General features: G+C 24.6%; 1 protein-coding gene across 1 annotated transcript; it reads right to left on the reverse strand.

Moving 5' to 3' along the window:
• Positions 1-517: 517 nt before the first annotated feature.
• Positions 518-12,839, reverse strand: LOC112639605 (aminopeptidase N-like). Its single transcript, XM_025414161.1, has 12 exons — positions 12,755-12,839; positions 11,142-11,637; positions 10,547-11,029; positions 10,210-10,396; positions 9,719-9,869; positions 8,277-8,358; positions 5,447-5,808; positions 3,710-3,987; positions 2,268-2,464; positions 1,802-2,095; positions 1,600-1,669; positions 518-649 (listed from the first exon to the last, which is right to left on the reverse strand). The coding sequence occupies exons 2-12, from the start codon at positions 11,615-11,617 to the stop codon at positions 518-520; spliced, it is 2,712 nt and encodes a 903-aa protein (XP_025269946.1). The 5' UTR covers positions 11,618-11,637; positions 12,755-12,839.
• Positions 12,840-17,633: the final 4,794 nt, after the last annotated feature.

Consider the following 17,633-nt stretch of genomic DNA (forward strand, 5'->3'; position numbering starts at 1 on the left):
CAAATTTCAGAAAAATCGGAAAGTGACACTTCCGTAGGTTTACTTGTCAGAAATGATCCACATTACTCGTCATAACAATAGCTTGAATATTCAGAACGACACTGATAATTTAGACAAAGCCTATTTACCCATCATAAAAAAATTTTCTTCGGAGTGATACATAAAAAACTTTCTTCGGAGTGATTCTACCTTACATGATCTCATTCTTACTCCGTTCCTGTTCTCTTTCCCTCCCCCTCCTTCTTCTTCTTTCCTTCTTTCTCCTTTTCATTTGACTGAAAATTACTTTGCTCACAGCCACGCAATCTTTTGTGACTTTTTGTTGATGACGCTCCACACTAGCCTTTCTCTCTTGCTTCTCGAATTTTGCTCCTGCTTCTTTTTCTCTTTCTGGCTTGCTTTCTTCGGTTCTATCACGGTTTCTCCACCTGTACGTAATTATATTTTTTGTTTTTATTCCTGCGCATGGCTTGCATGTGACAGTGCTTTTCACTCTGCCTCTTTTCTCATGATTTTTTTAGATCTGTACTATATCCGAGGAATTTGGAAGATCAGGCATGACGAGCAATTTTGCGCAACTGTGCGATGGCGTTTCCGTTGGATTAAAGTATTCTTTTATTGTTGCGGCTTCTTGGGGGCTTCCTTGTCTCTATGTGCGTATTTCTGCGTCCGTCTTTACCGTTTAATATACGCGGGTGGCTCATTGCTCCTTATACTTTCCAATTGCATATTTTTCCATTCCTAATTTTTGCGTTAACATCTTTTAAGAGAAAGTTTTTTGTCTGCTATTATGATAGAAAGTCTCTTGTGTTTGCGCTTATACCTTGCTGTCGTTTGACATTTTCAAATTTTTTTGTATACATTTATAGCGTTTATTTATAAGCATTGAAAATGATCCAAAGCGGATCGAAACGTTTGCGTCTTTATTATATTTTGTAATTTTCAAATTTAATTTTTTAACATCAGTAACGATTATTAACGTCTTTGTATTTGCTTAATGTTATATACAATTTTTTCTTGCCTATAATTGTTTTCTTATTTGTTTGGTCCTTAAAATAAGCCTGTGTTTATATTGTTATTTGAATAATATAATATTTTTAAACGATATTATACAATATAATATTTTTATAAAATATTATACAAACAATATTTTTAATATTATATTGTGCAATTATAATATTATGTTGATTAAATACAATTAAACAATTATTAATTCTTTTATTAACATTAGTGAATAATTAAGTATATACATTTATAAATATTATTAGAATCATTTATGCTGTATTTTTAATTTCTACACAGTTAATGTCTTAAAGATTTAGTTATTCAATTGTTAAATAAAGATCGAAAATAATTTATTTGTTTTTCGATCTCCGACGAGCGTATTTTTATCTTGTATTCAATATTGGGAATGACTGAATATTTCAACTTCTTTCTTACAAATTCTTTTATCTAAAATGGATTTTTTAAATAATTATTATCAATAAACGATTTCCTATATTCAATAATTGCACTGTCACAAATATAGAATATCCTTATGAACAGAATTATAGAAAAATATTATATAAAATATAGAAATTTGATTTATTTAAAATTTACCTCGCCCAACTGTTCCATAGAATACGCATTGTTAATTATAACAATTAATATCACAATCTCATTGACTCTTCTATCAAGAATAAAACAATATTACTAATTCGTACAATAAATATTTGTCTACGTGTAGTATACCTTTAGTAGATAATATCGTTACCTGTGTCTTATTATTATGTAATTATTTAATAAATTTGTAAGCATATACTTAGTATTCCTCTCAAGAAAAGAAAGGAAAATATTAGCATTTAAGGCATAAGCTCGCTCTATCGATTGAAGATGAAATTGATTATACAAAGGTTTTGAAATTTGTGAAATTATTACAGCATGTGTGATCATTTCTAAATAATTGATTAAAATTTCAGAATTTTTACTATAAGTCAAACATTCAAACATTTTATCATTTCCTTTTATGTAATTATGAAAAACTATATTCCATGTATCACGATCTGCCATTTTTAAGCCATTGCAATATGTCCACCTCTTCCATTCAGGCAAAAGTCTACAGAAGACAGTCCAAAGAAGAAACAAGAATCTTTTAACAAAATTGTGTTAATAGTTTCTTTAGTGTTTTATGAATAATTTTTAAAATAAATGATAACTAATTTCTTAAACATATACAGAATGTAAAAAATATTTCTATAAAAAGAATAAAATATTATGAAAAGAATTACTTGTTTTTTTTAGGATTTGCTAGATGCCATTTCAAATGATGCTTAGAGCTTTCTTCGCAAGAATGATCATTCATAATACATTTCCATTTTGCAAGTTCTTGTTTTAAACATTTAGTACGATCGTTGATGTGACTTTGGTTAAACAGATTCCAGTTACTAATTCTATGTTTGTGCATAAAATCAAACCTTAGCATGTCCTAAAATTTAATAACTATCATTATATTTAGTTTATTCATTATTTACAAGAACAGATATAATGTACACGCATTCAATCGATTACTAAATAATTTTTTTTCATATTTCTTGAATATTTATGTGACTTCGTAGCATCAATATCATAATAAATAGATTTACCAATTCCTTATTTATGTGTGAATAATTGTGTATATATTTTATCATCTAAATATGTATGGATTTTATATCACTTAATGAATTTTTAACACACATATCGATATATAAAGTGTTTCATAAAATTGTGCTAACGTTCGTGAGTGAATAGAACGCAATAAACTGAACAGAATGATTCTTTACTATTCTACAATTTTGATAATAATTATTGAAATATTAATTAATAATGTAAATAAACGCGTGAATAAACACGTTTTGCGAGATTATATCGTAGGATATGCGGAATAAGTGTGCCAGCGGCGATTGTCACATAGCAATTAAAAGCAAGTGTCGAGGCATGCGCGATCAAGCTTTACGATACACTTTGTATATATATTTTAGTCTGTGCATATTGATGTATCGATTGATGTATCGATTTTGATGTATGATTTTTATTTTTTTAATTATTATTCTTTTAATTTAAATTTGTGGCATATGAAATATAGATTTTACGTGTTTTAAACTTTAAATATCAATTTCTTTTATAAAACAAGCATTTGCAAGTGGATTATCATATATTAAATTATTATGTGTTGTATAATGTAAAAAAATTTTCTTAAAATTATATAAGTCAAATTCTCTGCAAAATGTTTGTATATTTTTAACATCATAAACATTCGAATACTACGAAAGAAAATTAATATAAGAAAGATAAGTGTGTTATATACAGTGTCCTATAATTTTTCAGAACTAATTAAATATTAATTACACAATTGATCAACAATTATCATGTAAATACTAATGTATTATTATTATAGAATAATAACTAGATGAAATATTCAAAATTTATGTGATTGTATTAAATATAAAGAAAAAATATATAACAAATATGTAACATAATTCTTTTGAATTTAAGTTTCTGAATTTTGGTATAAAAAAAATTATTAATGTATGATTAATTTTTTTGTTTAACTCCCTACATAAACTCCCTACATAACTATTTTTAAAGCAATTCATTATTATGATATGAAATCGTTGTATTATAAAATAGATAATTGTTGTAATGTATAATTTTTTTTTATAAAAAATGTTATTAAATCTATATATATATATACCTTAAATTCAGGATAAAAATTTAAGAATGGAAAGATGTTCGACAGTAATTCAAATGCTTTGAGCATGGGATACCATGCTATATAATCTCTTTCCTGTCTCAAATAAGAAGCGAGTTCCCAAAATACGGAGAATTCAAGTTCCTTCTCTATTGCAAAATGAAACGCGTCATTGATGATTTGCGCTCGATTGAGAACATGTATATTACGATATTTTTGTGAATTTAAATATTGTGCAATTTTTCGCCAGTTCACAATATCATAATTGACGCGATAGTATCCTATTATAAAATAAATTACTTTTGTCGGTTATTAAATACTTTGAAGTGATACATACTATATTGATTAAACATATTTTGTGATGTTAAAATTATTACGAAATTAAATATATTAGAGATGTTTGCATCTTCCGTTTTTATTATCTAACATGAAGGCTACATCAACAATTCTACATATTACAGAAAGAAATGAAAATTTTAAATTGTCAAAATTTCAATATTTTTTGTAATATTTTTTGTTATATCTTATATTATGTAGGAGTTTTAAAATATCTTATGATTATTTTTTATTGAAATTGATATCATGTATGATATATATGATATATTATACACACACACACACACACACACACACACACACACACACACACACACACACACACATGTATATATATATATATATATATATATATATATATACGTACATATATATATATGTATATATATGTATACATATACATATATACAGGGTGATTCACATAAAGTGACCGATGTGAATATTAGCTAAAGTTAAGAAGAACTACGAAAAAATTTTTATATGAAGAGATATTTGTCGCAGAGGGGAACATCGTATACAAATGATACTTTTATGGATAAAGGCATTAAGGAGAGTTTAAGATCATCTTAATTTTTTTTAATGGAACACCCTATTTTTACGTATTCTTATGTTCTTATAGCTTTTCTCGAGAGCTTTCCAAAACACTATAATAAAGTATTTCTTGATTAAATACTTTTTGAGTTATGAGGCTTGAAATAATTTCTTAATTTTACATAAACCATAGAATATCTAGTAAAATATTTATTTTTCGATTATCTTACCTTAATACTCTTATGTACAAAATAATGGGAGGAATCAATTGGTGTAAAGAAAAAACATAGTGGTTTTGAATTTTTTCGAAGAAAAAATACGTAATTTCTAATTAAAAATTACATATTTTTTCTTAAAAATAACTATATATTAAAAATAACTATATATGCTTTCTATATATATTAAAAATAACTATATATGCTTTCTATATATATATATATATATATATATATATACAATATATATATATATATATATATATGCATGTATGTATGTATATATGTATGTATGTATATATGTATGTATGTATGTATGTATGTATGTATGTATGTATGTATGTATGTATGTATGTATGTATGTATGTATGTATGTATGTATATATATATATAATAATTGAATAATTCTGACAATTTGGATATACAATTTAATGCAAACGCAAAATGGCTTTGACTACTAACATAATATATATATATATATATATATATATATATATATATATAATGATAATTGTACAAATATATGTATTTATATATTGAAATATATATACTTGAAATTATATACAACATAATTGTAAATTTACTATTATATTACACATAATATAAATTTAATATTCAATATGGAAATTTAGATGTAAATTTATTTTTTAATATTTACCAGCCTGTTGTAAATTGAAAATAATCCATTGATTTTGGTCAAGATGGAATTCAATTTTTGATAACCATGGTGTTAACGAAATATTCGTCCAAGTTATGATAAAATTGGGATTTGACTCCGTAGCATAATTAATAGGAATATAATATTGTTCCTTATCTAATTTGTTGCGTAATTGTACCGATAGGCTTACAAGATTAGTAGAATAATTTCGCTTCACTTTCAACACGGAAGGACACCTCTGCATAATCCACAAATTTATCGCATCTTTTATATTAAAATACTTAATTATATTTAATTCACTCATCTTAAATCTCAAAGCGTTCCATAAATGATCGGCAGTTGCTGCTTCAGGGTCAATAAGTCTATAAGTTTTAACAACATCATAATTTTAACATTATACTAAAATTAATAAGTAACTAATAAGAAAAAAATCATAATTTACAAAATTTATTATCGTATTTTAATCTATAATGTAACTTCTACAGAGATAGAATTTTAATGTAATTGTATATACAGGGTTTTCTAAAAAGGTGTGTCAAAAAATTATGGGTTATGTCAAGAGCAGATAGTGCAAAAACGTTATTTTCGCCAACACACATTTTGAAGATTGTTTGAAGAACATAAATAACATTTTTCGAAAAAATGTTTGATACAAAAGTTTCATATTTTTTTGTATACAATCCGAATCTGCAATAAAAAATACCATGTATCATTTTAAAAAATGCACTTTCGATCTGAATCGCTTATTTCCGGCCGGAACCAGAAGTTGAAAATATCATCATTCGATAGAGCGCATCCGACTTATAAAGAAAATGTTTTTACTTTTTTGAAATAACCACTTCTCTAGTTTTTAAATGGGGGTGGTCTGAAACACCCTATATATATATATATATATATATATATATATATATATATATATATATACGGGAGTTATCTCAGGAAATAAGAAGTTAACGCTTCTCAGTTAAATAGTTCCGAATTTATTTTAATCTATAGTTTTGAATGTCTTGTATACTGTGTAAGATTTCATGTGGACTGTGTGAAGGCGCGATGTGAACTATCAATAGGCGCGAGATAGATTCTCTTCAGGCTCGATATTAATTCTACGAACGCGGGATGCAGAATGAATCTTTGAAAATCAGGATTCAGCATGCTCCGGGAGAAAGTTTTTATGTTCGGAAAGATTCTCCGAGGGACGAGTGATCGTTGTGTAGGGAAAGCCGTGTATTTGCCATGTGTTAATTGGCGATGTAAGGGATCGATGTAAGGCTGCGTGACATGTAAAGGTTGTAAATTTTACAGAAGTGAAGGTGGATGTTGCATGCATGCAGAGATTAGAATTTATATAATATACAGGGTGTCAATTAAGTCCCGGGACGGCTGAATATTTTCTCATGTAAGGTATTTTTGAAAAAGGTCAAGGTCATTTCTGAAGTAATTTTCAATGAGGAATTCAACGGTGACCTTCAATTTGACCTTGAGCTTGACCTTCAAGGTTATTTGAAGGTCAAAGTGTTTTTTTTAAATAGGAACCCCTATTTTTGATTGTATATTCTTATAGCTGACCTCGAGAGCTTTCCAAAACACTATAATAAAATATTTTTCCCTCAAGCATTTATCGAGTTATGATGCTTCAAATCATTTCTTAATTTTACATAAACCGTAAAATATCTTGTAAAATATTCACTTTTCGATTATTTTACCTTAATACTTTTATGTACAAAATAATGAGAGGAATCAATTGGCGTAAAGAAAACATATAGTTGTTTTTAAGAAAAAATATGGAATTGTTAATTGCAAATTACATATTTTTTCTTAAAAACAACTATATGTTTTCTTTACGCCAATTGATTCCTCTCATTATTTTGTACATAAAAGTATTAAGGTAAAATAATCGAAAAGTGAATATTTTACAAGATATTTTACGGTTTATGTAAAATTAAGAAATGATTTGAAGCATCATAACTCGATAAATGCTTGAGGGAAAAATATTTTATTATAGTGTTTTGGAAAGCTCTCGAGGTCAGCTATAAGAATATACAATCAAAAATAGGGGTTCCTATTTAAAAAAAAAACACTTTGACCTTCAAATAACCTTGAAGGTCAAGCTCAAGGTCAAATTGAAGGTCACCGTTGAATTCCTCGTTGAAAATTACTTCAGAAATGACCTTGACCTTTTTCAAAAATACCTTACATGAGAAAATATTCAGCCGTCCCGGGACTTTATTGACACCCTGTATATGTGTGTGTGTGTGTGTGTGTGTGTGTGTGTGTGTGTGTGTGTGTGTGTGCGTGCGTGTGTGTGTGTGTGTGTTTATAACAAGGGCGGAGTAGGAGACAATCATCCCTACATATATATATATATATATATATATATATATATATATATATATACATATATATACTTTTTTTATTAATATATATTAATATATATTTATTAGTAATTATGTCAAAATTTGTTGTGACTGAATAAATAATAATTTTAATTTTTATATTATAAAGATTTTAAAATGTTTACATTCTGTGTTTGTAAAACATCTCTACACTCTCCAAATCATTCAATTTAAATTAATTATTATTTAGAAATTATGAATATTTATTTTATATATATATATATATATATATATATATATATTTTAAAAAAAGTTATAATTCCATTTTAGCAAAAATTCATAAATATAAAATAGCAGTATAAATTTAAGCTTTTAAATATCTATGTTTTTTAAACATTAAAAAACTGGAAATATATTATTAAATTTATTTTATATTTTGATTTTTTTTCCTTTCCCTCTATGATGTATATTGTTACATTATAATACATTATACTTACTGATTATACAAATGTCTGATGAATTCCGTTGAAAATATATCAAGTGGTAATATTCGTATTAACATGCGCCACAGAATGGATCCTATAATGTTTGAAAGAAAAAGAATTTAGAATTATATTTAAAATGTCTTTACTGCAATACGCAATAAAGGTTTGTGAATATATATGTAATTAATAAAATTAAATATATTATACTCAAAGTTTGTGTAATTAAATCTAAGTAAGCAGCTATAAAAGATAGATAAATACATTTTTATACAATGAAAAAATTGGTAATAATAGATAAATAGTGAATGATTAAAAATTTGTTAATAGTAATAAATTAGACAATAAGGAATCAGTTAATTTTATATTTCATCATGATTTTTTGAAATTTTGGATAAACATGTATAGTTATAATTTCAAAAAAATTATAAAATTATCCAAAAATTATATAATAATTTAATTTTAAAGTTAGATACTATTACGTTATAGAAAATACTAAAAAAAATATATTAAATTTGACAAATGATAGGCCTTGCACGGTTCTTTTATGGAAATTTAAATTCGAAGAAATTTGAATTTTGTTTGAATTTGCTGAATTTTGGAAATAAATAGTTTACGTGAAAACACAATAAAAATTTAAAAAGTGTCAAAATAAATGTGATAAGTTTGATGAAGTGGTTTTGTTGCTACAAATATTCAAATATCGAAACAAAGCGTTATTTCAATACTATTAAGGAAAAGTAAATAATATGTGAAGTAAAGTAAATAATATATTAGAATGTCATACACAGTTGATTATTTTATTAATACATTTTACTAATATATTTACATGGAAAAATGTGTGTGTAGCAGTATCGCCGCTGTCGTCGCCATAACATGCTATTTGATAATTGATCAAATATAATTAGTTGAAAGTATAGTTGTTATATAAGTTTTCCCTAAGTCTTCCCCTTCGGATAGAACAAGGATACAACTTCCTTATTTGCTTTAAAATACTAGCCTCTTAAAATAATTAAACTCCCGTAATTTTTTTATCGTTTCCGAAATATAATAGATGAGAAATTTATGGATACCCTATATACACATTTATGTACATATTTTCCACGTAAATAATATCTATGTATTAATAAAAGTATTCAAATGTGTGTGATTCTATTCAATAATTCATTACTTATTTTCCTTCAATAGTAATGAAATAACACCTTATTTCGATATTCGAACGCTTGTAGCGACGAAATGGCTTTATTAAACGATATCGCGGTTAACGCGACTTTTGATTTGCTACAAATTATTTATTTCCAGAGTTTCTGCAAATTTCTTCAAACTTCAAAATTCAATTTCGGTCAGAATCGAACAGGGTCTTTTGTTTATAAATGATTTTTCCCATTTTATATGAAATTAACATTCAGGAATTTATAATTATTTAATTGTTTAATTATGCAATGTTATACGCATACCTTTGTTATGAGAAAGAGAAGAATGAAAATAATTTTCATGATAACTATTATATTCTATAGTAGAATTTATAACAACGTAAGTATTTAGATAGAGTAATTCATGTTGAACTTGTACTACAAACAGATCCATCATCCGGGAATTTGGCAGAGCCTAAAATCACTTACCATAAATAATCAAAAAGTTTTTAGTATATATCAAAATTAGCTTATTATATGCTATTGTTAAGAATAAAGTTTGTATGTGTGTTCGGGAGTGTAAATGTTCTCTGATAATTTTCATACAAAACATATACATATTTAGTTCTTATTAAATTACTTTCACCGTAATTCTAGAATTTCTAGAAATTTTAGAGAGTTGGATTCTTATCATTTCTTATAATTAAGAATACAAACAGAATATTTGTACAAATATTTAACAATTATCTACATTACTAAACTGTTGATTATTTGACTGCGTATTCAAATAGTTATAAAGCTAGTAATAAAATAACCTTGTCGATAATGTATGCTTGATAAAATATATTAAATCCTTCGTTCAACCATGTATGAGGCCATAAATATGTTGGGCTGAACAGATTTTTAATATATTTTTGTATTATCTTACGTGCAATTAAACGCATAATTATCGTTTTGTATGCGACAGAATCTAATTCTTCATTATAAGTGATATCTGCTTCTCTAAAAATAATTATAATAATATGTATAAAAAATTTTGGATATTAATATAATTTTTTATATAAACAGATTATAATATAATATGTAATTAAAATAGTTTTTAAAATATATCTAATAGTTTTTAAAATATATTTTTAACTATATATATATTACCGATAAAAAATGAAACCAAAAGTCTGTTCGATTTTATTTTGTAAATCCGGGATTACGACATGATCCATTTTGCTCTCAAATAAAACAGAGGGTAACCCCGCAAGTTGTCTTCTCCAAATATTCCATCCATGTATGTATACATTGGTGGAAGAAATAACAGTTTTCGCAAATTCTAAATACGGTTCCAATGGTGATCTAAACCATATCGATAAACGAATTCTTTTATTTTTCGAGAGAATGCTCTGATGAAAACTGGAAACCAGAAATGTTACATTATCTATGGAGATCGAAGGAGTCTCGTTAAAATATGTCCACATCATTTTATCGTTCGTCAATTCAATATCTCGTATTGGCATATTTGACAAAGCTTTGTATCTTGGATGATGCATTATAGAAATATTAAAAGTAATTTTTAATTCTGGCTTGTCCCAATGTGGAAATATTTGCTGTCTTTTCGCTGAGATACCTGTTCCGATTAACCACCTGCCGTATTTTAATGATAAACATTAAATAATGAATAAAATTAGATAACTGTAAGCGTAGAATACACAAATGTACAATTTGTTTTTGATATTTCATATATTCTTCTACTTACTCTATATCTTCATTATCGTCTGTGTACGGAATTCCGAAAGATTCCCTTACAATATTAATTGAGATTTCATAGTCTATATACAGATCATACATTCCACGCAACAAGACGTCACCGAAATCGAGCAGGACAGTATTGTTTTTAAGCAAATTTATTGAGTTTGTTTTATAAACCGTATTATTATTCTTCTTTAATGTCGATACTATTAAACTCACTGAATTCGGTGCATAAAAACTTATGTATTGTTTCGCATAAGAAATATTTAAAGTGATTATGCATCTGCTACGGAGATAATTATTGAGTAACATTAACTCTATGTTATAATGTATCGGAAATATATAATCTATATTGCTTGAATTGATTTTCGATCCTTCATCGATTCCTTTGATTTTTGATACTTCACCATCTATAGGATTCGCTGTTGCCACTACGGCAAGGTATATTATACTATTACTTAATAATAGTTTTAAAAATGTCATGTTGAATTTCACTCGAATATCTATAAAAAACGTTTCTTCATTATAAACAAAAGTATTTATAAAGAATATGCAATAAAATCGATTTTTGTATGAAAAAACGTTCAAGAGAATTTACTAAACACTTCATAAGAAAATATGATTAATTAAAAAAAAATTAAAATAATACAGTTTAATAAATAAAGGAATGATTGGAAATAATAAATATAAAAATTATTAACTATTAATTATTAAAAACGACATATGAAATTTTTTACTCGGATTTGAATATTAGGAGATATGAAGGATGTATTTAGATAATTCCAGTAAGAGGAGCACAATAAACATAACTCTTATTTATCTCAATTTAGCTATCTTTAAGATTTCTCTTAGTGCAATTACATATTTTAATGTATATACATATATATAATATAAGTTTTAAAATGTATGAAAAATGAAGGTATATTCTGAACAATGCGATTTTATACATGATATGGACTATATGTTTACTAACATGTTATTTTCAAGATCAATCTGTTCCTTAAGTAAGAAATGTATTAAAAACATACAAACACTGAACGGAAATCAAATATCATCAAATATTTGAAATTTTGATAATGTAGCGAATTGTATTAAACATACGAACAAAATTCTAAAAACAATTATGTGTATATGTTAATATTTTTATAACTCATCTTTTGAATTAAATGTTAATTTTTTATTATTTGTTGTTCGTTACACATGCAAATTAACATGTCCTACTGGTCTTAGACATACATTATAAAAAATATTTTATAAACAAAACAGAGATATTACGTTTTTAAGATAGATAACTTCATAACTTAGATAATGAGATAATATTTTATATAGCTTACATAATTTTATAACAATAATATAAAATTAATTACGCAATAATTTTATAATGTCAAAAAAATTTAGCTTATAAATTTTACACTTTCCATATGTCAAAATGGAACATTGCGAAACATGCTATTACAGTATAAACGTAAATGTCTTCATTTCTATTAACTGTAATGTGTGCAAAAGATAAAAATAATATTTAAGTAAAATGAGTTAGTCGATTTGAGAAAATTTAAGAATAAAGGCGAAGAAAATTAAAGAAAAATAAAGAAATTGTCTTATGTAAAATAAAAGCATTACCTGTTACTCCACACAATTTTGTATGCACATTTAAAAAAAGAAAGATAAATATTTTATTACATATTTATTGTCCTATTACTACCTTCCTATTAGTTGAATTAGCCAGGTTTTATATCAGATTTAAACAATCAAAAGCATTCATTCGCGAACTTATCGCTTCAAAAGACTATCCTGAACTGATGGCTTTGTCGGCATATCTGACAGTATATAGAAAGTACGTAGTATTATATAAATAACGTCTTGATTATACGTAGCGTAGGATATCTTACATATCGACAGAAGTCAATAAGTATAAACTAGTTTATGTTTTTTATTTCTCGTATATAAAGCTTTTATTTATAAAGACAATTTTTCTAAAAAACTATTCGCGAGAGAAAATTAATTGAAGAGTTATAATCGCGCTTATACTTGCATGCATTGGCCGATCATTTTTAATTAATATTTTGAAATTTTACGTATTTTTTTTAAATTGGTATAAAATTTTTCTGTTCAGTTTAACGAAATCTATTTATGATTTTACTCTGCACCGAGATAATGAAAACATCCTGTACGCTAAAAAAAAAATTTTGTTGAATATTGCTAAAAACATATTCTGTTGTAGTAACTGTACATCGTTGTACTGAACTCTCTATTTTGATGATTTGATTAAGCTTTTTTTACATCAACAAATTATTTCGGAATATTTTAGTTATATTTATTTGAATGTATCGGACAATATATTTAGTTGGGCAAAACAACTTTTGCCTTTTTCAACCAAGTTTTTTTTTCAGTGTGTATGTACATATCTGTGTATAATAAACACACGTATATATATAATCAATATCTATGTATTAAATTTGTAACACAGAAAAGTAATACAATATAAAATGTAATATAATTTAACATTAAAATATAACATTAAAGTTAACATTAATATAACATTAATATAACATTAAAAATATATATAATTATATATATTATTATATATATATATATATATATGTATATATATATATATAATTATATATATATATATGTATATATATATATATAATTATATATATATATATTAATATTTATAATATTAATTATATTGTAATATAATGTAATATTTTTATATAATATGCAATATATTATTTTTATACAATATTATAAAATACAATATTATATTGTATTATATTTAATTATATTTAATATTATATTGTACAATTAATATTATATTGATAAAATACATTTAAACAATTATTAATTTTCATATTTTTATTACATTAGTGAATAATTAGGTATATACATTTATAAATATTATCACAATCATTTATTCTGTATTTTTAATTTTTAAATATTTAATATCTTAGAAACTTTTTTTCAATTATTGAATACAGATCGAAAATAATTTATCTGTTTTTTGATCTCCGACCGGCGTGTCTATTTTATATTGGGAATGACTGAATATTTCAACTTCTTTCTTACAAATTTCTTTATCTAAAATGGATTTTTTAAATAATTATTATCAATAAATGATTTCGTATAGAATAATTGCACTGTCATAAATACAGAGTTATGAACCGAATTATAGAAAAATATTAAATAAGATATAGAAATTTGATTTATTTAAAATTTACCTCGTCCAATTGTCTCTTAGAATATGCATTATTAATTATAACAATTAATGTTACAATCTCACTGACTTTTTTATAAAAAATAAAACAATATGTTTATAATTAATTCGTTTAATTAATTAATTAATTAATTACAATAAATCTTTACATCCATGTGTAGTATATCTTTATTAAATAATGTCGTCACCTGTGTCTTATTGTTTCGTAATTACTTAATAATCTTGTAAGCATATATTTAGTATGCCTTTCAATGACAGAAAGAAAAATATTAATAGTTAAGGCATAAGCTCGCTCTATCGATTCAAATTGAAGATAAGATACATTATATCAAGATTTAAATAAAATTCCTGATATTTTTGTTTCTAAATAATTGATTATAATTTTAGAATTTTCATTGTAAGCCAAACATTGTAATATTTTATCATTTCTTTTCATGTAATCATTAAAACTTTATTTCATGTATCACGATATGCCGTCTTTAAATCATTACAATATGTCCATCTCTTCCATCCAGATAGAAGTCTACAGAAGACAGTCCAAAAGAGAAATAAAAATCTTTTAACGCAATTGTGTTCATAGTTCCTTTACTGTTTTATAAATAATTTTTTGATATGAGTGATATCTAATTTCTCGAACATATGTATAATAGAATATAAAAAATATTATTACAAAAGAATGATAGTAAAAAATTTTGTGTTAAATTTGACATATTTCACATGTCCCAATTTATCCTCTCTAATTTTAATGTTAATTTAACAGAAGGCAAATATGTAAATAAATAACACAAGTAATATGTTTAAAAATTAACAAAAAAGTGTAATACAAACTTTATCTGAAAATAAAGTTTATGTTAAATTAACATATATATAATGTTAAATTTAATTAAAAGAAAATATTATTCTTATATTTTTATGATAAATAACAGAAGAGATACGTCGATTTAATATATGGAAACTGTTATAGAGAGAAAATAACACAACTTTTCTGTTCATTTTAACATATAATATATTTCATCAAAAATTCGTGCATTTACATATTAATTGTGTTTTAACTCTTAGAAACGGTGAATATTAACTTAACGCAAAAATATCAAAATAACATAAAGATAATATGTTACATTAACATAATGGTATATTAAAAATTTAACACAAAAATTTTTACACGAAAAAATTTTAACAGAAATACAAAATGTTTTTTACTATAATCGAATATTATGAAAAGAATTACTTTTTTTTTCACGATTTGCTAGATGCCATTTCAAATGACTCCTAGATTTTACTTCGCAAGAATTTTCATTTATAATACATTCCCACTTTGTCAGTTATTGTTTTAAACATTTAGTATAGTCATTGATGTTACTTTCGTCATTCACAGATTCCAATAACTAAATCTAAAATTCTGCATAAAATCAAATCTTAGCACGTCCTATAATTTAATAACTATCATTATATTTAGTTTATACATTATTTACAAAAACAGATATAATGTACGCGCATTCAAACGTTTTTACTAAATAATTTTTTTCTATATTTCTTGAATATTTATGTGACTTCGTAGCATCAATATCATAATAAGTAGATTTACCAATTCCTTATTTATATGTGAATAATTGTGTATATATTTTATCATCTAAATATATATGGATTTATATCACTTAATGAATTTTTAACACACATATCGATATATAAAGTGTTTCGTAAAATTGTGCTAACGTTCGTAAGTGGGTAGAACGCAATAAACTGAACAGAAAGATTCTTTACTATTTTACAATTTTGGTAATAATTTTTGAAATATTAATTAATAATTTGAATAAACGCACGTTTTGCGAGACTATATCGTAGGATATGCGCAATAGGTGTGCCAGCGACGATTGTCACATAGCAATTATAAGCAAGTGTCGAGGCACGCGCGAACAAGCTTTACGAGACACTTTGTATATACTATATTTTAGTCTGTGCATATTGATGTATCGATTGATGTATGGATTTTGATGTATAATTTTTATTTTTTTAATTATTATTTTTTAAATTTAAATTTGTGGCGTATGAAATATAGATTTTAAGTGTTTTAAATTTTAAATATAAATATCTTTTATAAAACAAGCATTTGCAAGTGGATTATCATATATTAAATTATTATGTGTTGTATAATGTAAAAAAATTTGCTTAAAATTATATAAATCAATTTTTCTGCAAAATGTTTGTATATTTTTAACATCATTCGAATACTACGAAAGAAAATTAATATAAGAAAGATAATTGTGTTATATACAGTGTCCTATAATTTTTCAGAATTAATTAAATATTAATTACACAATTGATCAACAATTATCATGTACATACTAATGTATTATTATTATAGAAAATAACTCGACGAAATATTCAAAATTTATGTGATTGTATTAAATATAAAGAAAAAATATATAATAAATATGTAACATAAACGTGTTTTGAATTTAAGTTTCTGAATTTTGGTATAAAAAAAATTATATGTTAATGTATGATTAATTTTTTTGTTTAACTCCCTACATATTATAACTATAACTATATTTAAAACAATAACTATTTAACCCTATAACTATTTTTAAAGCAATTCATTATTATGATATGAAACCGTTGTATTATAAAATAGATAATTGTTGTAATGTATAATTTTTTTTTATAAAAAAATGTTATTAAATCTCTCTCTATATATATACCTTAAATTCAGGATAAAAATTTAAGAATAGAAAGATGTTCGACAGAAATTCAAATGCTTTGAGCATGGGATACCATGCTATATAATCTCTTTCCTGTCTCAAATAAGAAGCGAGTTCTCAAAATACGGAGAATTCAAGTTCTTTCTGTATATTACGATATTTTTGTGAATTTAAATATTGTGCAATTTTTCGCCAGTTCACAATATCATAATTGACGCGATAGTATCCTATTATAAAATAAATTACTTTTGTCGGTTATTAAATACTTTGAAGTGATACATACTATATTGATTAAACATATTTTGTGATGTTAAAATTATTACGAAATTAAATATATTAGAATTAAATATATTAGAGATGTTTGCATCTTCCGTTTTTATTATTTAACATGAAGGCTGTATCAGCAATTCTACATATTACAGCAAGAAATGAAAATTTCAAATATATTGTTAAAATTTCAATATTTTTTGTAATATTTTTTGTTATCTTATATTATGTATGAGTTTTAAAATATCTTATAATTATTTTTTATTGAAATTGATATCATATATGATATATATGATATATTACACACACACACACA

The sequence above is a fragment of the Camponotus floridanus genome, unplaced genomic scaffold (assembly GCF_003227725.1).
Source record: "Camponotus floridanus strain SB8 unplaced genomic scaffold, Cflo_v7.5 scaffold79, whole genome shotgun sequence".
NCBI lineage: Eukaryota > Metazoa > Arthropoda > Insecta > Hymenoptera > Formicidae > Camponotus > Camponotus floridanus.